Source organism: Athene noctua, chromosome 3, assembly GCF_965140245.1.
Source record: "Athene noctua chromosome 3, bAthNoc1.hap1.1, whole genome shotgun sequence".
Taxonomy (NCBI): domain Eukaryota; kingdom Metazoa; phylum Chordata; class Aves; order Strigiformes; family Strigidae; genus Athene; species Athene noctua.
The window spans coordinates 4,855,287-4,879,746 of NC_134039.1; the positions used below are offsets into that span (position 1 = coordinate 4,855,287).

At 39.2% G+C, this 24,460-nt stretch overlaps 1 protein-coding gene across 2 annotated transcripts in view; it reads right to left on the reverse strand.

Annotated features, from left to right (window-relative positions):
• Nucleotides 1–24,460, reverse strand: part of LOC141958853 (potassium voltage-gated channel subfamily KQT member 1-like) — a 513,504-nt gene that overhangs the window by 458,669 nt on the left and 30,375 nt on the right. The window contains exons 3-6 of one of the 2 annotated variants that reach the window (XM_074901811.1): nucleotides 9,629–9,755; nucleotides 3,580–3,658; nucleotides 3,256–3,474; nucleotides 616–712 (exon numbers count right to left, since the gene is read on the reverse strand). In XM_074901811.1, coding sequence (XP_074757912.1) covers nucleotides 616–712; nucleotides 3,256–3,474; nucleotides 3,580–3,658; nucleotides 9,629–9,755 — 522 coding nt within the window. The remainder of the gene's footprint in view (nucleotides 1–615; nucleotides 713–3,255; nucleotides 3,475–3,579; nucleotides 3,659–9,628; nucleotides 9,756–24,460) is intronic. The other variant, XM_074901810.1, reaches the window with a different exon arrangement.

Sequence of the window (24,460 nt, forward strand, 5' to 3'; positions counted from 1 at the left end):
TGGGAATTTTTAAAAGTCTGCACTAAAACATTTAAGCTTTTCCCGCTTAACGAACTTTTATACAGAATAACTTTCAAAGCTTTATATAACTATTTACAACCAAGTTTACCTCAGTGACCACACCCTTGGAAAAGTAGCTTTTCTTGCACATTTTCATAACATAGTATTTTTATTTATAGAATGGATCAGAAAACTCCTTATTCAGGCAATGAAAATAGAACGATTTAAATAATCAACCTGTTCTGTCAAGGCTTTTCCACTAGTATTTGTTTTTCCACAGAATAACCAAGCTAAGAAAACATCTGTGAAGACAGTGGACAGTATTTGCAGTATGCAAGGCAGCCCACATAACTGCACTTAATAAATGACTTTCAAGGATAACATCGACCAATACAACAGGCAATTTCCAAACAAAATACTGATGCTGATACCCTGTTAGCCACTGACCTGAAATAAAGAATAGTGTTCCTATTTTAAAAATAGAAAGAAACACGTGAAGGACTTCTAAAGGATTTTGTCTCTTGCAACAGTAACTGTTTGTTTAAACCAGACTATGATTTAAAGTCCACGGTACTAAAGTAAACAAAATGCTGCAGATCTTTAAAGATCTAGTACCTGACGGTGTATGAAAACAACTGATCCTAATAGTCGCCAGGTGCCACCCTGTCGATCTACATGAAGCATGCGAAGTATCTGGAGAAATCGGATCCCCCTGGAGGAAAAATAGGACATTAAATTAAACTAACAATACTGCTCTATCTATACAGAGTTGACTGGATTCCCTCACGTACTGCCCCATCAGAGAACAGTGATAGCATTGCCCCTGGCTAGGGTTGCACCTTAGGCTTGAGACAACTCAGTATACAATACATTTAGATCACATTTTATTATATTCAAATATATTCAGAAATATTAACTAAGACAACAATTAGTTAAAAGAAAAAAAAAAAAAGTCTAAAATATGTGCTTTCAGACTCGGAGGAAACTTGCATATTTTACCTGATTATGACTCTCAAATGCTTCCTTTCCAAGCAAACCCAGTGCTTCAACCTTTGCTAACATAAATACGAGTGAACTTTTTCCTCTATTTGCCAAAAGCAGAATGTGAATCAAACATGGTATTACTGAAGTCCTTTTTGTGTAAATATAGAAAACATCTAATGGGAAATAGATACAGTCCTATGTGACTTTAGGACAATAACTGAATCATAAACTCCAAATATTTTCAACTAAAGAAAAATAATTATCCATGTGGTTTTTCAGCAGAATTTTATTTAATGGAAATATTTCATTCTAGTCACCCTTTCAACAATGAACTTTGTTTGCCTACACTTAATATCGTTGAAGCAAAACAATGAAGAGCAGGAAAGGATGAATGTTGAATTCATCTATCTGAAAATTTGTCATTAAAAGTTTTTTTAGCTTTTTTTAGCTATCCTTAAAATTTTGTGGTTGTTTTTGTTTTTAATGCGATTTTCTTATTTCAATTCCACCGTGGCTGCATTTTTTCTGGGTTACACCAACAGGCAGAAAACAGCATGGTGCTATCCTTCAGTCACTGGTGTTAGTCAGAATGGGCAGGTATACTGTCTTCTGAAAGACCCAACTTCTTTATTCAAAAAGTAGGCTTTATGAGCTTTCACAGCTGACAGTCAAATGGTCAAATGCCTGTCATTTTTTTTTGGAAAGGACACAATAATCTTGACTAATGAATCACATCTCAGTGACTGGGTATATGAACACCATGCTTTGTTATTTCTTTGATATGCTATTGGGATAATAATTTTCATTACCTGGAAACGTTAAAATATCCACTTAAAACCTGTTAATTAAAACTTGAGTCCAAGAAGAATTACAAGACCACCAAATACGTGAGCACCAATAGACTTAAGTAATAGGTCATCGTTGCTTATGTCAGGAGGGGAGAGATCTACTACTTGTAGCTGCTCTGTACAATTATTAGACACACCGCTTGATGTCTTGACCTAATGGCAGTTCTTATTTTCCTGTCTCTGTTGTATTTGAGATGGTTATGGCTATGTTACCGCCAGGTGCTGACATGCATGGCAATTTTGCAAATGAAGATTTAAAAAACAAAAGAGAGAATAAGAAACTCCAGATACACAGCCCCTGAACAGGCACGACCCTTTTTCTCTGAAAAGAGAAAATAAATTCGTTGGAAAGAAAACTATTTTTACCAATTTGGTGAACTTAAAACGGTAAGGAGAGAAAGCTATAGGACTGCTGTGAACTCTGCTGTGTTACTAGGTTCCAGTCTCACTGCATGCTGCAGGGATCCAAGTGTCAACCTGGTGGGTCTGGAGCTTGCAACTTCATTCTACAAGAAAACAATCTAAAATGCACGCACTCACGTTTTCTGGGGTTGCTGGGGTTTAAGGGAGATCCAAAGAGGACCATAACGGTATAACTTGAAAGCAACAAAAGCAAAATCAAGAGTCATTCCTTCTTAATTCAAAACCAGCCACTCACATCACAGTTCTGAGGAAATGTGGTAGGACTTAGACTTGCCTGACCCAGATGGCTCTTCAATGGGGCAATAACACCACTGCAAAGATGTGGGTTAAGCTTCTCTGGCAGAAAGCATTCTGAGTGTGGGACAGTGACTGTATAATCTAACACTGGGAAAGGCTGCACTGAGCCCAAAGCCACCTGGGTTCACATATAAACACAGAGCGGGCCTTTTCATTAAAGTCCTTCCTACACTTCTAGTTAAACTAAACAAAATCTTTGGAATTTTTACCCTCCTCTTCTATATAAGCTGATAAATCACATTCACGCTGCCTGTGTGAGTCTTCATCATCATGTAAGGATTAACGTTCTGTGGTAATAGTCACCTTAAAAATACTTTATACACGTAGTTCCCTCCAGTTTGTGTCTGCACAGCTAGACCGTTTATACAGTACTGTACATTCTCACTTCCCAGTGATTAGACTGCACTGGAAATCAGAGGCTTGTAACAGAACATGCAGCACATCTTGCAAGTTAAGTTAGAGGGAGTGGGAAGTACACCTACTCTGCTTATCATTCCTTTCTTCTATTTACCCACTTCACTCCCCAAAACACGCTTGCAGTACTTGATGCAAGCTGAACAAACACTGTAGACATCAAAATGTTTCTGGTTCATGTATGGTATGAGTTACTTGTGCCAAACAAATCCACCAAAGCATAATTACTCTTTAAACAAAGTAATTACTCATACTCAAATAGTACTGAGTTAAGTGCTGTCTGGATTACTTCTTAAATAAACCAATGGTGTGTAATACTCTTGTCTCAGAAAGAGAGCTGTTTGATGTTTTATATAGGACATCATGTTGCTTTAGTTTTTTTCCTCTTGGCTTCAGCATTCCCATCATTCTCATACGCCTCGTTTCTGCATTCTTGTTTCCCAACCAGTGACCAAGCACAATAACACATAGTCTTCCACTGTCCAGTTTTTCAGTATAATAACTTTTCCTATATTAAGAAAAATTACATAAACATCTTATTCAGAAATTGAGAAATTAGATATACATCTAATAACACCTGCGGTTGTGAAGAGCTACAGTCACTAGAACATACCTTATTGCAGAGGTGGCAAACACCTGTCCGTTAGATCCTATGCTCAGAACAATAATTGAGGCTACTACCACAATTAGATCTGTGTTTAAAAAAAAAAAAAAAAAAGTATCAAATGTTAGCTCTCAGAACTGAAAACACAACAGAGGGAAAGCACTTCAAAAAAAAGAAATGAATTGAGCTGAAATTTGAAGGGGCAATAAGTTATAGTTTCACATAAAAAAAAAAAAAAAAAAAACCAAAACAAAACACAAAAAACCCCCAACAATTACTATAGTTTCTTTCATGATGAATTTAATAATGGAAATTTTAAAGATCCTGACAGATCAGGCAGCTACCCACAAAACCAATAAAGGCAAAGGCATGTGGACACCCTAGAAATGAATCTACGTTTTGGCTCAAGGCTCTTGATTTAAGAGGGAAAGTAAGGGTTTGTTTCGATCAATAATGAAATGCATGAAGTATCAGATGCATACACACACACACACACACGTTTAGTTTAAAAATTGTATCCAAGCTGTAAAACCAAGTTTTCAAAGTTTAGGGAACTGTCAGAACAAAGGTTGCCTAAAAAGAATCAGAGTTGTTGGTTTAGTTTGTAATACAGTCTTTAATTGTATGAAAAAATAATTGTTTCCAGAGTTTCTCTTTTTTTTTTTTTTTTTTCCACAGCTCTGCAGTTTACACAGTTCCAGCTTTATACAATGCAAATGATGGACTGTATTCACAGTGCCAGCATCCCTTATTTTCTCTTTTCCTAGTTCAGTGAACAGGTCTATTACTTTAATTATTGAACATTAATCTAACTTTACTCTGTGAAGACATTTTATTAATTTCCTCCTGGGCATTTCTGTGGCAATCCTATTCAGAGCATGCAAATGCTTCACTTTCAAATACTAACCAGAAAAAAAAAAAAAAAAAAGCAGAATGAGGAAAAGTTTTGGTAAATTTTCCTTGCCAGTTTTAAACAGGCAGTACTTTATTCTTCAGAGCATTTAACATTATATAGCACTTCAAAAAAACCCAGTGCCTGCTGACTTCACTTGCAGCTGTGAGAGCTCAGAACCTCTGTAACCTGACTTCAAAGTTTTCATTTGGACATCCAGAAAATGAGGCACACTTGTGAAAACTCATTTAAATAACTTGCCACGGAGTTTCTGTGCGATGCCGAGGCAAGATGCAGGATAGAATCCAGCTTCAGAAGCAACACCAGTTGCCTTCAACAAGGGTATTTTTATTCCTCTCCTTTAAACATTCTCCTGCCTCATTCACAACCATGTCGTTGCTGCAACATATATTGCAGCAGTTCTACAACCAACAGTATTCTTTATTCTCTGACTTGGATTAATTTTCCTGATCAGTCTGATTTTTGCTGTAAAAGAAGGATTCCTCCCTAAAGTGTAGCACTCAATCAGTTTAAAGACATTACTACAATTGGACATTTATGAAAATTCAAATAAATATAGGGAGGGATAAGTTAAGGCTACAGAAAGAGCTTCCATTTTGGGATAATCTTCACTTTTGAGTACTCGAGCTTCCAAATTTTTTATGCTGTTCCTTTATCATGTATGTCTGTGAACAAACACTTGGAAACCCTCAGAATTTAGGGAGGGTTTTCTTCCCATACCATCATAATGCAGATCTTTGCCCTTAAGCAAACGATGCACCCGATGTCCTCACTAATTATCAGGTGTATACATACTCATCGGATGAGCAGCACTGAAGGAGGAAAAGACTCACACTTAGGAAATGAGTTTCAATCGGGTAGTGACAGTAACATAGATTTTTTTGTTTGTACTTTCTGCTTTTCTCAAAGTGTGCTCTACATGGTAGATGTACTTCATTTTTTCCCTAGAAAAAACTTGTTCTTCTATCACTGCTTCTTCTCTGTTCCTACTTTTCATGCTGGTTTCCAATCTTTAGGCTTCTCATACTAATGCCAGTTTACTGGTCCAAACATTTTACGCCCTAGGTCTTCAGCATATCCTTCTGCCCTGTCACCTTTCAATCCCACATATTTTCAGCCCTTATCCCTTCAACCTCCTGCCTGCTTGTCACTCTTATTATACATCCCTCTCGCAAGCCCTTACATCAGCATCCATTCTCCCGTCATTTCATTGATCCCAGTCCATTCCTCCCACCGCAGCACTTCACCTCAGAATTTGAGTTTGGTATCTTCCCTCTCCATGTGCCCTGGGCAGTTTCAGGAAGAGCAGTATAAACCTAAAATCAACAGATTTTCCACTTCCAGCCCCAGCATTGCCACTCAGAGAAACCTGACATTTGCCTTGTGTAGGCTCCCTGCAGACTGAATCTTTGAAGAACATAAAAGCATTCTCTGGCAGGATGTTTCAAGCATAAACAACCTACCAATTTTTCACAGGCTTGTTAGTCAGCCTGGAGTTGATTTTCAGTGACAATCAAAAAGCTATTTTCTTGTTAAGTTTCAAGTAGCTGCTTCAAAGTGTGGAAGTGCTAGTGCTTCTCCATAAGAAATTGCCAGAATTGCCTTTTTCAGGAACAGCTTAAACATTTTGCATGAAATGTCACCACAAGACTCAAACTGAAGCAGACACTTGGCATGGAAAATATCAGGATAAAGAGCCAACATTTGTTTAAATAACTTTTTCAACTCTAACAAGCATTGGTATTTAGATTAATATTACATTAGTATTTATGTTAGGCATTTTTTTTTTTTTTTTTAAAAAGTGTCAGGAAACCTTGGTAATTTTAAGAAATTGAATTCCAGTAAACTATAAACAATATGTGGATATCCTTCTCAAACATTCTACCTACTTATATGTTTGCAAACATGTCTATACATACATGAGGTGTAGAGAGACAGAAATGACACAGCATCTTCTATAACATATACGCCCTACACATCCAGATGACAGACTTCTATAAATCACATTCCCTGCCGTTTAGTGCATGTAGTACACAGCTTTGAAAATCTTGTCCACTGTTAGTCCACATTCCCCATGGCTTACTTGTATGTTCTGAATCCTTGAGAAACTCTAAACAGCTGTCATTTTTACCTAAAAAAAATCAGCTTGCCAGTGAAATATCACTTAGTTATGCATAAACTTCAGCAGAGGACACAGCAACACCTATAATGCAGCATACCTGAGTATTGTGGGTTTTTTAGCAAATTCCTGACTTCTTCCTAATGGTCTCACAAGTTTACTTTCTAGAATGCAATTATCAGCATTTTGATTAAAAGCAATTAATCCTTTCTAAATTTAAAACGGTAAAAGTATTTGCATTTTAATTTTTAGCTGCTGTAGCATTTTACAGAATGCAAACAGCCCTCAGCTTGCAGGTGTGTTCTTAGTAGTCTGAAGATGATGTCCATAAGGACTTAAATTACACAGATTATATGCACATATTTGAATTTGATTTACATCACATTCTTTTGTGCTGAACTTCTGCGTTTTATCAGCACTTCATAGATTACATTTATCGGAGGTACTGGAGCTTTACATACCCGGTGGTGATGCTTTTTCAGAGCTGTATACATAACCAGTTAAGAGTGCTCATAAAGTTCTATTGTCCTTTACTTAAGGACAATATTAGATGGACACAAATGTGTGGACTCATGACTTTAGATGGACACACATACGTGGACTCATGTCTTTACACCAGTGACTTATGTCCCCCTTATGTCTTTCAAACTGCATGCTGTCAAAACCGGGAGAAACAAAAGTTAATTCACGAATTGGTTCTTTGTGACATTTTCTGCGACAATAACAAAAGGATAAAAGAGGTTGTGAAAGGATATTCTCTTGATTTTGCTTGTGCTTGGTACCTGCCTTTCATAAAACCCTAACTGGGCTGGGATTTTCAGAAGCATTTAGCTCCTAACTTAACCCTACTGAAATAGTAAGTAATGGAAGGGTTAAATCAATATTTAGGAAAGGTATCACTATTGCTGCTGCCATAATACATGAGCACCACACACTCTTTAAACAGGCTCGTTCTGTGAACTAGGGAATGAAGAAGCATGGAGAGACAAAGTGATTTTTCTAGAGATTCTTGGCACGCTGAGAATGAACCCGATCTATGCCTCTGACAGGTTCTTTATAGAACTGTGTTTTCTCACGCATGTAATCACCTATAAGCTGTCTGCAAATAGGAGATCAACTAGGCTAAATTTAGTAAATGTACCTAAGAAATAAAAAATATTGATTTACAAGGTAGAGAAGTTGTATGATTTTCCATCTTAGATAAAATTTTAAAAGACTATTCAAGAAATAGTGTGTCCTATCTTTACATTTTCCTTCCCCGGTTATAAAAGTTGCATATTAACATACTATTTTATGAAACATGGAATGCAATAATATTAAACAAGTTTATAAAAGAAAGTAATAACTAGGCTTGACTACTAAATCTCTTTCTGGTAACAAGCACCAAAATTATCTCTATTTAGAATTAAACAGGGGAAAAAAGGAAAATGAATGGGAGAAAGTAAAGTTCAAAATTGCTACCCAAGTTGAACTTTATAAGAATTAATCCAAACTTTAGTTTGGACAAAAAACACATAAAAGAAAGATTTCTGATATCAAAGGCATTTCCATGATATTTTCTAACATTAAAATAAAGATTTTTGTATTCATGCAAAAATAAAATGAATGCCTTAATCTTTACATTCTGTTCTAATGCTTTAATTTCTTTTTTCTAGTGTCTGTATTTTATTCTTGTTGATTTTAAAATGATAGGATGAGTCAGTATGATTCTATCATTCACAGAACATGTATTTCCCAAGTTTAGCTACTTGGATGAGTGTAGACACAGTTCCATCTGCATTTGATATGTAAAAACAAGTCTTGACTTTAAATGTATTGTATTCTCTAGGGAAATTTTAAATGCAAAAGCTGTACTAATACGTTTGAATACACAACACCTGTAGTCATTCTTATATTTTCTTAACAAAACCCACTGTATCCTCTCCAAGGGCTATACAAACATTAATTTTTACTGTGGTAGATGCACAATACCAGTAAGCAGAACTACTATCAAGTTGAAATCAGAGTTTAATGGAACTGCCACATTTTCTCCTGCACCTGTGTACTATAATATACCTACCTAAGAAGCATTTCTTAACTGAAAGAGAAGTCAAGAACATGATTATGAGAAAAAAAATTGCCTGTAGGCTTCATGGTTAGATCTTAAAACTAGATCAGCTTCAAAAGCAGCTCAGGAATTTGTTTGTATGCAGAGCAACACTTCTTTCTCAATAACCCAAAACTGAGTGCAATATCTTGTCACATTATTTACTACCCACATCTAGATGTATAACAGAATGTGTTGTTTCTTGAGTTTTTGCACCAAGTTTCATAAAGTTACAGATGGTTAAGGAAACATCAGCTCATTCTCTCCCCTTTTCACCACTCCCACTTTTCCTCTATTTAAAACTCAGTGAGTTGATGTTTGAGTAATGTAAAATTCGCAGCTCTACTGGAGTCTATATAAAATCACAGGTTAAAACAGAAACACTGATTTTATGGTCTACTACAGTTTTGCCCAATCACCACCTTTTATTAATCCCTCACTGTTCCACAGGTTCTACACCTCTCCCTAAACTGTCTCCTACTCCAGAGATGCTACCCACAGTAGTTCCTCAAACCAACTAAAATTGCTTAACGTTAGTACTATCCAGGGTAATTTTTTCTGAGTTATACTTTGCACATTTCCATGTTTTTCCCAATTTATACTCACACTTTTCTGTTCAAAATCTTGTCATTTTTCTCCAATTACACAAGTAGATTTAGTAAAGTTTTCTTTCCTTTACAGTTTTGCCTTTCTTAAGCTGATGTTTGCTTGTGTCTCACAGTTGTATTTTAAACGTTCAGTTCTAGCAATCCTTAAAGAAGACATTGCATAGTTTCACAAAGCAGATAAATGCTTGAGTGATAGACATAGGTCAGAATTGCAATATGGTCTCTGCAGTAGTTGACGCCTTTACTTGAAAATGGATGATAATAGCAAAGTTAAGGGAAAAAGAAAAAAAAAAAAAAAAAGAAAAAAAAAAAAAAAAGAGTTTAAATCTTACCGATAATCGATATTGGCTTTCTGGCAAACCGTATTCTTCCCTGGAAGCCAACATACTTACTCCTGCATCCTGCAGACCACAATCGAACCACATATTCAGCACCAAAAAACACAACCAGAACTATTTCCTATCAGAATTAAAAAGAAAAAATATCAGTTTTTTTCATTAAAAGACAGACTACAGTTTTCACATCTAATTTATTCCTGTGACTAATACAAATGAGCTTGTTTAGATGAAAGATGCGATAAAAAGGATTGAGCCTAATCCGTTAACTTTTTATATGCATACACCAGTCACTATGTAAAAGGGAGATATAATCTGTTCCTGAATGTGATTTGAATGAATAAAAGGATGGTTTAAGCTCCATTCCATCAGTATATCATAAGGAAAAACACAATATTCTTCTTTTATTTCTTTACAAAACTTAAATTTTTTAAAAAAATAAGGAATGAAGGTACAAGAATATAATTCATAAAACTAACATGTATATGAAACATTTCTAGATCATTAAACAATTTATAAACATAAAACCAGAAAGTGAAATGTCAACCTTTGCATGTTCAAAATAGAATCGTAGAATATCTCAAGTTGGAAGAGACCCATAATGATCATCAAGTCCAACTCCCTGCTCCTTGCGGGACTACCTAAAACTATATCATACGACTAAAGACTGTCATCCAGATGCTCCTTGAACTCTGTCAGGCTTGGAGCTCCCTGGGGAGCCCATTTCAGTGATGGACCACCCTCTTAGTGAAGAACATTTTCCTAACGTCCAACCTGAACTTCCCCTGACACAGCTTCATGCCATTTTCTTGTGCCCTATTGCTGCTCATCAGAGAGATCAGCACCTCCCCCTCCACTGCCCACCTTGAGGAAGTTGTAGACTGCAATACGGTCACTCCTCAGCCTTCTCTCCTCCAAGCTGAACAAACCCAATGACCTCAGTCACTTCTCAGAAGTCTTTCCCTCGAGGCCTTTCACCATCTTGGTGGCCCTCCTCTGGACACACCCTAGTAGTATGATGTCCTTCTTATACTGAGCCATCCTAAACTGCTCAAGGTGAGGCAAAAACAGTGCAGTCTACAGTAGGACAATCACCTCCCTTGACCAGCTGGCTATGCTTTGCTTGATGTACCCCAGGACACAGTTGGCCCTTTTGGCTGCCAGGGCACACTATTGACTCATATTCAACTTGTCATCGACCGAAAACCCCAGAACTTTTCCACAGGGCTGCTCTTCAGCCTCTTGTCCCTCAATTTCTGTGTATGTATAACCAGGATTGCCCCATCCCAGGTGGAAAATCCAGCACTTGCTCTTGTTAAATTTCATACACTTGGTAATTGCCCAGTTCTCTAGTCTATCCAGATATCTCTGTATGGCCTCTATACCCTCAAGGGAGTCCACAGCTCCTCCTAGTTTAGTAAACTTAGTTGGCAAATTTACTTAATGTACATTTGATCCTGCATCCTGATCACATCGCCCTAAAGTTGAGCCCTGGGGAACCTCACTGATGACTGGCCACCAGCCTAATGTAACCTCATTTACTATAACCCTTTGAGCCCAACCCATTAACCAGTTGCTCATCCAGTGTATTATGGACTCGTCTAGCTGTGTGCTGCATGGTTTATCCAGAAGAATACTGTGACAGACAGTACCAAAAGCTTTGCTAAAATCCAAACCCACCACATCTACTATCTTCTCTTGGTAAACTATGGGTGACTTTGTCATAAAAGGAAATTAAGTTGGTTAAGCAGGACTTTCCCCTTGTGAACCCATGCTGGCTATGACCAATGACTGCATTGTCTTTCAAGTGTTTTTCAGTAACTCCTAGAACCTTCTCCATAATTTTACCAGGCACAGAAGTGAGACTGACAGGCCTATAATTACCAAGGTCTTACTTCTTATCTCTCTTGAAAATTGGGACAACATTTGCCAACTTCCAGTAGACTAGGACATCTCCAGACTCCCAAGACCATTGAAAAATAATGGAGAGAGGTCCCACAATAACATTGGCCAGCTCTTTCAGTACCCTGGGATAAATCCCATTGGGCCCCATCAATTTATGTGCATCCAGCCGGAGCAGCAATTCTCAAACAAGTTCAGGATCAGCTGGGAGTTTATCATACCCCAGTCATGGTCTTCCAATAAAGGGCTCCAGGGTTCCTAGGGCCCATCATCAGTGTTGAAGACAGAGGTGAAGAAGGCATTAAATCCTATCACAGAATCACAGACTGATTTGGGTTGGAAGGGACCTTAAAGATCATCTAGTTCCAACCCCCCTGCCATGGGCAGGGACACCTTCCACTAGCCCAGGTTGCCCAAAGCCCCGTCCAACCTGGCCTTGAACCTTTCCAGGGAGGGGGCAGCCACAGCTGCTCTGGGCAACCTGTGCCAGTGTCTCACCACCCTCACAACGAAGAATTTCTTCCTTAGATCTAATCTAAATCTACCTTCTTTTGGTTTAAAACTGTTAGTCCTTGTCCTATCCCTACACTCCCTGATACACTCCCCATCTTTCCTGTAGCCCCCTTTAAGTCCTGGGAGGTCACTCTAAGGTCTCCCCAGAGCCTTCTCTCAGCCTGTCCTCATAAGGGAGGGGCTCCAGCCCCCGATCATCTTCGTGGTCTCCTCTGGACACACTCGAGCAGGTCCATGTCTTTCTTATGTTGGTGCTCCCAGAGCTGGACCCAGCACTGCAGGGGGGGGAGTTGGTGTCTCACGAGAGCAGAGTAGAGGGGGAGAATCCCCTCCCTTGACCTGCTGCCCACACTTCTCTTCATGCAGCCCAGGATACAGTTGGCCTGGGCTGTGAGTGCACATTGCTGGCTCATAGTCAGTCTTCCATTCACCAATACACCCAAGTCCTTCTCCGCAGGGCTCCTCTCAATCTGCTCTTCACCCGGCCTGTGTTTGTGTTTGGGATTGCCTTGACCCATGGGCAGGACCTTGCACTTGGCCTTGTTGAACTCCATGAGGTTTGCAGAGGCTGCCTCTCCAGCCTGTCCAGGTCCCTCTGGATGGCACATCCCTTCCCTCTGGCATATCGACCGCTTTGTCTTCACTTTGTCTATATCCCTATTTGTGAAGTGACTGACCTCATCAAGCAACAGCCCAGTGCTATCTCTGATTCTCCTTTTGCCATTAACATATTTTTAAAAGCCCTTTTTATTGTCCTTCACAGTGCTGGTCAGCTTGAACTCTAACTGAGCTTTGGCCAGGCAAATTTCCTCTCTACCACGGTGAACAGCATCTCTGTAGTCCTCCTGTGTCGCCTGTTCTTACTTCCAATGTCCATACACTTTCCTTTTTTGCCTTAGTTCTAGAAGATCCCTGCTCAGCCAAGACAGCCTTCTGCCCTACTTGCTTGACTTCCAACACTTTGGAATTACCTGCTCCTGTGCTCTTAAGAGAAGCTCTTACAAAGTGACCAACATTCATGGATACCAATACCTTCAAAAGCAGATTCACAGAGAACGTTACTAACTCTTTCAGCTGCCTGAAGTCTGCTCTCCCCATATCCAGGATCAACAGTTTGCTGGCAGTTTTTCTCCTGCCACCAGCTACTGAAACTCAGCAGCTTCATGATCACTGTGACCAAGACAGCCACCAATCACCACTTTGTCCACAAGTCCCTCTCTGTTTACAAACAACAAATCTAAGAGGGCATCTTTGCTCGTCAGCTAACCAAGAAGTTATCTTCAACACGCTTCAGAAATTTCCTGGTCCTGTTTCTTCCGCTGTATGATATTCCCAGTTGATGCCTGGGAAGTTAAAATCACCCATAAGGACAAGGGCAGCTGGTCTAAAGATATTCCTTAATTCCTTGTAGAATAATTAATCGGTGTCATCGTCCTGGCTGGGTGGTTGACAGTGGACTCCCACAACAACATCCTCTTTACTTGCTTTCCCCGTCATCCTTACCCAGAGGCTCTCAACTGTGTCATCACCAACTCTAAGTGCCATGCAATCCAACCCCTCCTTTACACACAGCACCACCCCTACACCTTGTCTTCCCTGCCTATCACTCCTGAAGATGCTACAAACATCCATCATGGCACTCCAGTCACCGGATGCATCCCACCAGGTTTTGCTTATGCCAGTGATGTCATACCTCTGGGACTGGGCCAAAACTTCTAGCTCCTCTTGTTTATTTCTCATGCTGCGCACATTAGTACAGAGACACTTTAAATATGCTCCAGTGTACTCAGCACATCGTGGAGCGGACTGAAGGACCTCTCTAGCACACTGCCTCCCAAACATTGGCATGACACTCCCAGGCTTATCTTTAGCAAGTCTGGTTTTATCCCTTTCCCCTTCAAATCTAGTTTAAAGTTCTTTCAATGAGCCCTGCTAACTCCCGTGCAAAGATCCTTTTCCTCCCTTGAGATGAGTGCCCCCCGTCTATCCCCAGCAGGCCTGGTGTCCTGTAGACCTACCTGTGATCGAAAAAACAAAAATTCTGCCAGTGACATCAGTGTCAGAGACAGGTATTGATCTGCTGGGTCTTCCTGTTTCTTCCCTCATCACTCCCTGGAACTGGAAGGATAGAGGAGAACACTACTTGTGCTCCTGATCCCTTAACCAGTCATCCCAAGGCCCTGAAGTCTCTCGTGATTGCCCTTGGACTTCTTGTAGCAGCTTCACTGCTGCCTACCTGATAAAATCAATAATGGATAATAACCTGAGGGCCATACCAGGGTAAGAAGTTTACTCTTTGCATCTGCCCCAGGGAGGCAGCAGACTTCCCTCAGGAGTGGGTCAGGTCTGCATATTGGGCCCACTCTGCAGCCTGACACTTGGGGGACACCACGTTCCCACCAGAGCTCTGTCTGGGGAGCTGTGTCACTCACGGCGGGTGCAGAGTTTAGAGAGGACACAGCCTTCTGCCAGGCTGGTACCACTGCTTGAGACAGCAGAGCTCCAACGCCCTTCCCGCACACCAACTGCCGTGCCACGTGCTGTTTGCCCACCCTGCTCACTAGCGGTCCCCAGGGGTTTCTTTTTGAGGGGGGTTGAGGCTCAGCCTGCACCCAGGTCTCATCAGACGCTACGGCACAAGCTGTAGGCTCTTGGCAGGTCTCTCAGCTACCTCTGAGGCTCCCCTAGTTCAGGACCCCCCCACTGTGCACCACAACGGACCTGCAGATCCTGCCGGTACGGGAGCTGCTCACCTTGGCGACTGAGGCGAGCAGTACATATACATTCTATAAAATAAATGAATGCTATACATCTTAATATCACTTTCCTCTAAGGCACAATACCAAAAAGCACTCGTGCATAACCAAGGATCAGTATAGTCTGAGATACTTCTAAAGATAGCAGATTAGTATAGATCACAACATGGTCAGATTTGTTGAGATCTTTGTTCCTTCCTTTCTTGTTTTCCTCCCCCACTGCAACATGCTAGCATAACCAAAATACAGCTTCTAGGCTTTGTTCCAACCCAAACTGTATCCAGTAACTCAGAGTCACCAAACACCTACTACATAAATTATGGCTTTGGAAAATATTTAGATTTTAACTTAAACATCCTTGCAATCTGCACCTGGGGAATTCTAAAGCACCCAAAGAGTGAACGCACTTAAATCACAATTTTCACTGAATAACAATACCAACAGCTCTTTAAAACTGACATTCTGAATGGTTGAAGAGACCAAAATATTTCAAAGCTGAAAAACAGATAAGAAAAAACCGCTACACTAATATGTAAAACTTCACGTCAATTTTGATTTTTAACACAGTTAGGTTAACATTTCTGTACTCACTTCTACCTCCTTGTTTTGTCTGGAATGAGAACCAAGAAAATATGCACAGTCTTCCTCTGTTTTTATGGCACTTTCAGCCTGACTAAAACCAAGGATTAGTAGAAAGCTAAGAATGTTTACAGCACAGTTTCAAGGCAGAAGCACAAGAAAGTACACAGCAAATTAGCTCCACAAGTTTGATTTTTTTTAAAATTAATGTATTATCTAGAGCTTCTGCAAGTAATACTTCTAAGTTGGTGGGCTGTCTAAATGCAAACATTTATTCAAGCCTAAGAGTCAAAGCACAATTCAAGAGCAATCTTCAAAGGAAAACCTTGCATTTCAGGAATCTTGCAAAATGCCCTCTCACTTATTAAATTGCCTACATTTTTAGCAGGTTCCTGGTATCATCACTCAGTAGCACTTGTCTTCAAGTCTTTTACTAAGGATCTCTTATTTCCACCAAAGGAAGCAGAACACTGTCTATATAGACCTAATAGACCAGCTGGAGGAGTAGCACTGAAGCTTTGCAGTAGACTGAGAAGTCTTGAGCACTTCTTTCTGTAATTAGGCAGAAAGCTATACCAAAGCTTGACCTGAAAGAACATTTCTGAAGCAGAGTTCCACGTCCTTATCTGCAAACTCAGAAATATATGTGTTCAGAGTCTTAGAAGAAGAAACACAACTAGAAAGCATAGCTTCTGTGATGTTGTTGACAGGGTTGTAACTTACCCTTTGACAAGGGAAGATATCCACAGCATTTCAACTGAAAACAAACATGCCACACAAAATGGTATCAAAAGCATGCTTCTGCCACTCAGTGGCAGTTTATTCAGTCTCGATCCTAACAGACAGCACTGATGGCAGTGGAAGAATCATTTCTATAGAAACTGCAGATTAGAATCATTGGGACACTTAAATACAAAACTGTGTGGAAGGGAGACAAGCAGATAAGTGCTGAGGAAGCCCAAACTTCTTAGATGTAGGTTATTCCTTGAATATCCTCTGACAGTACCTTTAAAAGCTAAAATTAAAATTATATCTGTCCTGAAGTTATTTGATTCTCAAGGCAAATTCCAGAATCTATGATTTTATTTCAGCTACCAACAACCCATCTTGGTTACACCCAGGAAACTCTGCTGAAGTCAATAAGGTTGCACAGTCTATGGAAAGGAAAAATAAATTGTTGACAAGAAGGAGGAAGAAGAAGGAATAAAGAGGAACCTACATCTTCAATAAATTTGAAATTAATTACTGATTTCAGTTCATTTTGTCCTGGACAGGTGTCCACATTACCAAACCCACAGCAATTAACACATTTGTTGGCAGTCTCAGACAGGCCAAAGACCAAAAGAGCATGGAAACTGGACAAATATCACAGCATTATAGGTGGTCCTTCCAAAAAAAAGAAAAAAAAAAAAAAAGATTATGAAACTTCCACTGTTTTTGTGTATACTTCTAACGAAAAATAGAAGACATCCATTTCCAGGGCTGTCAAGGCTGATCAAGCTTCACCTCACTAAATTCACCTTTAAAAAAGCCCTAACCTGCTTCCTTTTCCTCCTATACACATGAACACTTTTCAGAACCTTAAATTTATTGCCTCACATTTACCTGCTGGTAAAGAAAAAAAGAACCCACCAATTTTGTGGAAAGTCAAAAATAATACTTGTTTACACTGAAATGTCAACAAAAAATGGCGAGGGGTTGTTGTGGACAAAACATGAACCAGACAAAATCTGCAAAAAAACCCTTGAAAATTAAACAGTACACCAAATGCGCTCCTGATGACTGACATCCATCTGTGTGTCAGTTTGAGATCTTTCTCCAGCTTTCTGAAATTTTCCAGAACCCTTGCTTTCAAAATGGGATTATACCCACATGAATCACGCAAAACCTTTTTTATTTAGGCTTCCAGGAGTATTTTTCCCCTTCTCCTGCAAGTGGTGAAGAAAGAAATACATGATGGAAGATTCTCAGCAGATTTCATAAATTTGGAAAGCCATTTGGCTTCAACAGAAAACCAGGGATAAACTCCTCTAATGAAACCAAAAGAACGAATAAGAACAAACCATTACATCAAAAAAGTAAGAGCCACATCAGGCTTGATCAAAATAGAGCTAATAAATATCCTTGGCTACTCTATCCAGCAATCACCTTTGAGTGTCAGCGCTTCATTTTTCTCAGCAACCCTTCTCTGAACTCCTACGAGGAAAGAAAGGGAAAGAAAAGCTGCATGTCCTTTTGAACAGAACAGCTGCCGTAAACTGTCAGGACATTTGCCGTGACCCGTTGAAGGATCACAAGGCAAATATGGAAAAACACAGAGCATCAGTCTGTGTCCGGGGCACTCAACCTGCTCCAGAGGCACAGCCAGAGCCACAATGTATTGACAAATGTACCAGTGAGAGGGTCTTTAGGCAGCGCTGCAACTCGAATTATCTTCCAGGAAGCAGAGCACAAAGTAAGGAAACTACAGGACAGACCAGATACTTCATGCTCCTGTGTTAGTCTCTTCCTCTTTTATTAGTCGTAAAGGATACTCTTGGCAATTCAAATTGCCACAGTAATACTAGGGAAAGCATTTAACATGCAGTAACTGCTTATCCACTGTAAAGAACTGACATGTAATATAATTACTGATTTTTTCACTGGGCTGGTACTATCTAATATCTCTGCTAAAGTCAGTAGGAGCATCCCATTATTCTGTGCTTGTCCCTGTTGCCTAGGAAAAAAACTCCGAAAAACACATCTATAATATTCTTTGGCCATCAGGTGGAAGCCCTTAACTCATTTCATCTTCATATTTTTCTTCCTTTTACTTAAGTCTAGCCACTGCATAAGTCTTTTCCCCCCCCCCCAAATTAAAACATTAAAAAATACATAATCATGTTTATGCTATTTTTAGCATAACTCTATTTTACTGATTTTCTTAAAAATATTAAAAAAATAAACTTAAAGTAAAAGATGTATGCAAATAACTTCCATCCGTATCTAATAAAATCGGTCAACTAAGAAACTTTTGTGGAAAAGCCATCAACTTCTACCCAAGAATGTCATTGATGACCGAATTAAAAAAATACTCACATTAACACCAAAAATCAACATTTTATACAGGAGCATGTGTAAATGAAATATATAGCCTGGAATTTACAATATGTTCCAGTATGGTTATGGATAACTGCATGGGGGAAGCAGGAGAAGGGAAGGAGTTCGGCTGGAGTGATTAAAGTGCACACATGAAAAAGACGAGTATTTTCTCAGCTGCAGCTGTGTTTTAGGTGGAGAGCACACACAAGGCTCTCTTCACTTTTTTTATTGGAATATTTAGGTGCTCGGGTAAAAGGAGGAAGTGGGATGGCTAAATGAATAGTGTGTGCTCACGAAGATTCAATCAAGGAATGGCAGCTCAAAACAATGAAGCCTCAGAAGCAGGCATAAAGGTTTAATAGTCCAAATGTTTGCACACGTGTACTTATGTCCAAAATTTAATCTGATAACCTGTCTTCAAGGTTTTCCAGTCCTTAGAGTTGAAAATGTCAGTTTAGTGACCTGTTTAGCTTAATAGTTACTCAAATGCTATGAAAACCTACTGAAACTGAAAATACTTATTTCCTACCATCATGCTTGCTCTTGTAAAGATGAGAGACATCATATGTGAAAATAAAATACCCGATATATGGAAGAAAAGATGACAGTCACTGCTAAGTGTCCTATAGTACCATTAGCTTATTCAGACTCACATCTCTTAGATGAAACCAATGCACTTAATGTTTAAAAGTCTGTTGTTTGAATACAAATGGATTTGTTTTACATTTCTTTTAAAAATGTTTGCATGCACGCACGCCTGATAAATATGCTGAATTTGTTGACTTCATACCAGGAGTATCTTTATCTTCCAGTTTATCGACATTTTCTGTTTCCTATACAGAATGAAGTTGAATGCTCTGAGGGAAGCAAGTGGTGCTCTAGTCACTTCACCTGTGACAACCACCATTCAAGTGAGCTGGGTGAGTAGAAGAGGAAGACTTACTTTTTAGTTCTATTTAGGCAGGCAACATTTTTTCTACCAAAAAAAAACCAAACCAAAAACAAAACCTACAATCTCAATTATTTTTGAACAGGACTTTTTTCTAGATTCGCTTAATTCAGAAAGATACCACTAAGGAAACACAATCAAATAGTGTTTCAAGAAGATTCAAGAAGTTAGTGCCCAAAGTTCTTCATTTCTCTGTAGATCCACCAGTACCTGACAAGAGCCTTCCAGCTCCCCAACAGCATGTCTTAAAGCCTGACCTGAAGGGACCACCTCTGATAGGAGGGGAAGGGTTTAGCTTTGCTCCTGGAGTGGAATCTATCCAATGTGAATATCCACTTTGGAACTGTAAATAATCATATCCATGTTTCTTGACCTTTTGATTTGGGAGGGTCTCAAAATTTTGAGGAGAGGAAGTGGAAAAATCCTGCATATACCTCTCCACTTACTCTCAAGTAAGAAATGTTTCTCTAGTCTCTTGGGCCACATTCTGAAACCACTTTGCACAGAAGACTCTATAGAGCTAGAGTGAATAAAATTTGACCGAGGATATTATGAGCTGGCCCTTTGTTAATCCATCTCATCCACACTTACTGAACAATGATTTCTATCTAATATAGTTGAAAAGCACACAGCAGTCATCCAACACATGTTCTGTACTGAGTTAGGGCAACCCACAAGGAAATATAACCCACAAGAATAACTATATTATAATTCCCATTGAGAAGCCTGATAGTTACATTTGATTCCAGAAAGACTACGGCAACCCAGCAAGATCACTTAGAAGACAACTTAAACTTACGGAATGTGTTGAGAGACTCGTGGACTCAAATGTTTTCCTAATATGTTTAATGTATGAAATAATATTCCATATCTATTTTAATAATGATTTGTATTGTAATAATATAATATTCCTGATCTAATTTTTCATCTTGGCACAGACCAGCAAGAAGCTCAGAACGAAACAAGAATTCTCCCTCTTGCTTTCTCTCTCACAGGTTTACAAAGAATAAAAGAACAGACCAGAAGCTTTTGAGTCATGTGGTTATTTTTATTCAGATGTATTCTACCCTAACACAGTCTGACTCTTCCATAGAATAAAAGAAAGAGTGTATTTTTTCTACTGAAGCAGTTTACCTGCCAGTGTTGGGGACTGGACACCTCTTTAACACCTACCGTTACACAGGCAATATACACGACACAAATATCACAAAATGCCACTAAATATTACGGGACCTACTCTGCATGCCATAATCTGTAAGAGATCCATTATCATCAGTAGGAAATGGTCTGGTGAGGCCACTAATACTTCCTGTATTAGACTATCAACATATCAAATTGTTAAACAGACCTGGAGAAGACATCAAGTGCTAATGCCATGTGGCAAAGCGCAGATTTAGAGTTATAAATTGACACAAATGCAGGAATTAGATAAAAAAATTTAATGTCTAACACTGATTGCTTTGATGGGATGGAGAAAATGCCCTCAAACCAATTAGAATATATACACTTTGCTATAAATCATAAAGACTAAATTAAGCTTATACACCATGCAGCCTTGTTTCTACTCTGCTAGCAGGTGAGAGAAGACACAGCATTCTATGGCATGACTACATAGCTTAAATGGGAGAAGAGACAAAAGCAGACACAAAAATAAAGGAACCAGAGAGCTCCTCTACTGAAGACAGGAAGAGTGCATCCTCTTTTAAAAACACACCCTTTGAAAATGGTGTCATCAACCTTCAAGAAAGAAAAGCCATCCTGAGGTCCATTTCAGAAACAAAGCAGTTAAATACACACATGCCTTAGCTGGCTTAAGTGAGCCAACTATCACTTGGGTACTCTGAAGTTTGGGTGCTCTGAGAAGCCTAGCCTATATACACAGCAGGAGGATGTGTTCAAGGCATATGATGCAGAAGAAACCATTACAAAAAGCCAAAACCAAGCAGTGACTGCAGGAAAGACACAGAACAATGTGACCCATCTGCAGCCTAGAACTCTTTCATGAGATCCTCCACTTAAGCCCTGACTCCAAAATAAAGCCACAGCAGGACCCTCCATCCTGAAAAGCTTAAGCAGCAGCTGATGTGGGAGCTCCTAATCTTACATCTCAGCCTTCTCTCCAACAAGATCTGCAAACACAGGAATGTTTAATAAAAGATAGAGGCTAAATGCAGTCACTACACGAGGTCTCCTAGCAACCGAGCAATGTGAGAGGGCAGGGAGGGCCTATGATAGAGGCAACAAGTGAGGACCCTGAAAACAGAATCCTTAAGGGTATTGTGTACCCTCTAGTACTGTACTGCTATGAACTACAGGTGTCAATCAGTTTGGAAAACATGCTTTTGCTTTTTGCAGCAAAGAAACGTGTCAGAGGATGCGTAAAGTCTGTTTCCCAAAGGAAGAGTACCACAGAGGCTGAGCTCATCTAGAAAAAACACTGGAATTCAGGATCCAGCCCTGATGAAACAGGGAAGGTGACCACAGCTGAAATGCTAAGACTATCCACCTTGCTTGTGGCTCTGCTGCAGAAAGCTTCTAGGACAGCACGTGCCTTTAAAGTCTTATTCCATAAGCCTGAGAAAACTACAAAACTAAAGCGCCCATCAAGAGAATATGACTAGAATGTAGTGACCTCTGGTGAAAGCAAAAGAAAAGATTCAGAAATGCTTTACCTGATTTAATAGGTAGTAATTCTGTAATAAAGTCTTCTTTTTTTTTTTTTTTTTTGTATTTAAAACAGACCACTATCAGAGATACAACACTGAAATAACTAAGCTTTTTGTCCAGTCCCGTATATCAATTCCTACACAGTTTTCCCATTACGACTTAGCCTGAAAACATTGCAGTGATTTCACATCTGATTATGTCCTCTTAATTGGAAAGCACATTAAGATAAATAATATTTTCTATCCTACTTTCATTCCAAATGCAATGACCACAACATTAAATACATCGTGGCAGACAAGTAGAAATTAAATTAACAAAGTTGAAACAAGATGATTTATAGCAAAAACATTCTGTTTTCTCAAAGTCAAGAACACTCTTGGTACTCTTAAATTTAAAAAGTAATTAACATCAAGATATTAAAAATGAAAGATTTCCCTTCACCTACAGCGTTCTGTCATTACACAAATTGATTTATTGTGTTCTGTTACTCATAGTATGTAGAAACATGATGTGTATGATAAAAATATTTTTTTTTTATTTTTTTAACAGCACAATTAGTGAAATTACTCCCTCGAGCTAAGAAACTCTCTTTTTGCAAGGTCTTTTACAATACAAATAAAAATCTGCCTTTTGTAAACTACTATGGTGACCTCTTCTGGTGAAAAAATATATGACCTCTAACCATGAAAACAATCAGATTAATCCTCAAAGGAGGAATTACACCTGGCCCACTTCGTAGTTTACTTTTTAATGCCATATCCTTGAAGATCTAAGTGGCATTTACAAATCAAAACTGACACACAGACTACTAGATCATTAAGAAAACATTACAGCATCCTGTTGTATTGGCAAAAGCCTATACAAAAAGCTTTGGCAACTTTTTGAAAAAAAAATTTCAATAGAATCATCTTAGAGTAAGATAAAATTATAACTGTATATATAAGGGAATTAAAATTTGCAACAAAGTGGAAGGATAAAATGCTACCTAGAAGTTATGCAATGAAGGAAGCCTGAAAAAATAGATGGACATAAACATATGCACAGTTTGCTGAAAATGGGGTTTTTCCTTTTCTTGCATAACAATAATTGCCATGGGATCTTTAAGTAAAAATACTCCTAAACACTTTTTAAAATTTTTAATCTCAGTCACTTAGATACTGTGAGGGAGTTGATTCTCCCCCTCTACTCCACTCTTGTGAGACTCCTCCTGCAGTGCTGGGTCCAGTTCTGGGCCCTCCAATATAAGGACACGCAACTGATCGAGTGGGTCCAGAGGAGGCCACGAAGATGCTCGGGGGGCTGGAGCCCCCCCTGTGAGGACAGGTTGAGAGAGCTGAGGGGGTTCAGCTGGAGAAGAGAAGGCTCTGGGGAGACCTTAGAGCGGCCTCCCAGGGCTGAAAGGGGCTGCGGGAAATCTGGGGAGGGACTCTTTATCCGGGAGTGTAGAGATAGGATGAGGGGTAACAGTTTTAAGCTGAAAGAGGGGACATTTAGATTAGATGTAAGGAAGAAATTCTCCCCTGTGAGGGTGGTGAGACACTGGCACAGGTTGCCCAGAGAAGCTGTGGCTGCCCCTCCCTGGAAGGGTTCAAGGCCAGGTTGGACGGGGCTTTGGGCAACCTGGGCTAGTGGAAGGTGGCCCTGCCCATGGCAGGGGGTGGGAACTAGATGAGCTTTAAGCTGTTCTATGATTCTTTGAACCTAAGGTTTGCCTATGGTCATGCAAAAACTCTGTGCTAATACATCAGCAACTCTTTGAGATTAATTCAAGACATTCTTTTCTTTGAAAAACCACCCAACAATACTAACTAGTGAAAATATATATATTTGTTGTATGATATGCACACACACCTGAAAGCTTTGTACATCAGGAAGCAGGCAGGTCCATGTAAGTTTGATTACCTTCCAGAGAAGAAAGTGGCTGAAGCCCAACTTTAAATACTTCAGTAAATAAGATTTTAGAGGATCGTTCTTAGAATAGGGAGTATAAAAGGAAGAATTACATACACATTATAAATGTGAAAAGTCAAAAAGAACAGTTAAGCAAGCAGAATTTTTGTAATTAAAGACATCATAAGCAATCAGCACTCGTTTGATTGATCTGTTGAACTCACAGGGAAAATTTCAACAAGTGAAGGCAAAAAGAAGTAAAATGTTTAGAGCTCTGGGAAATATGGTCAACGGAAACAGAGTCAACCCATGACAGGAATCCAAGGTCATGATAAAACTGCATATATTTATTTTAAGAACAAGTAGATTAACACCAACTCTAGCATATAAAGATTAAATTTTTGTCATCTTTTAATTATTTATTAGCAAACCATCTCTAAATATATCAGTGAAGAACTGAGTATGAAATTACTTCAAGCAGGTAGGGTTTCA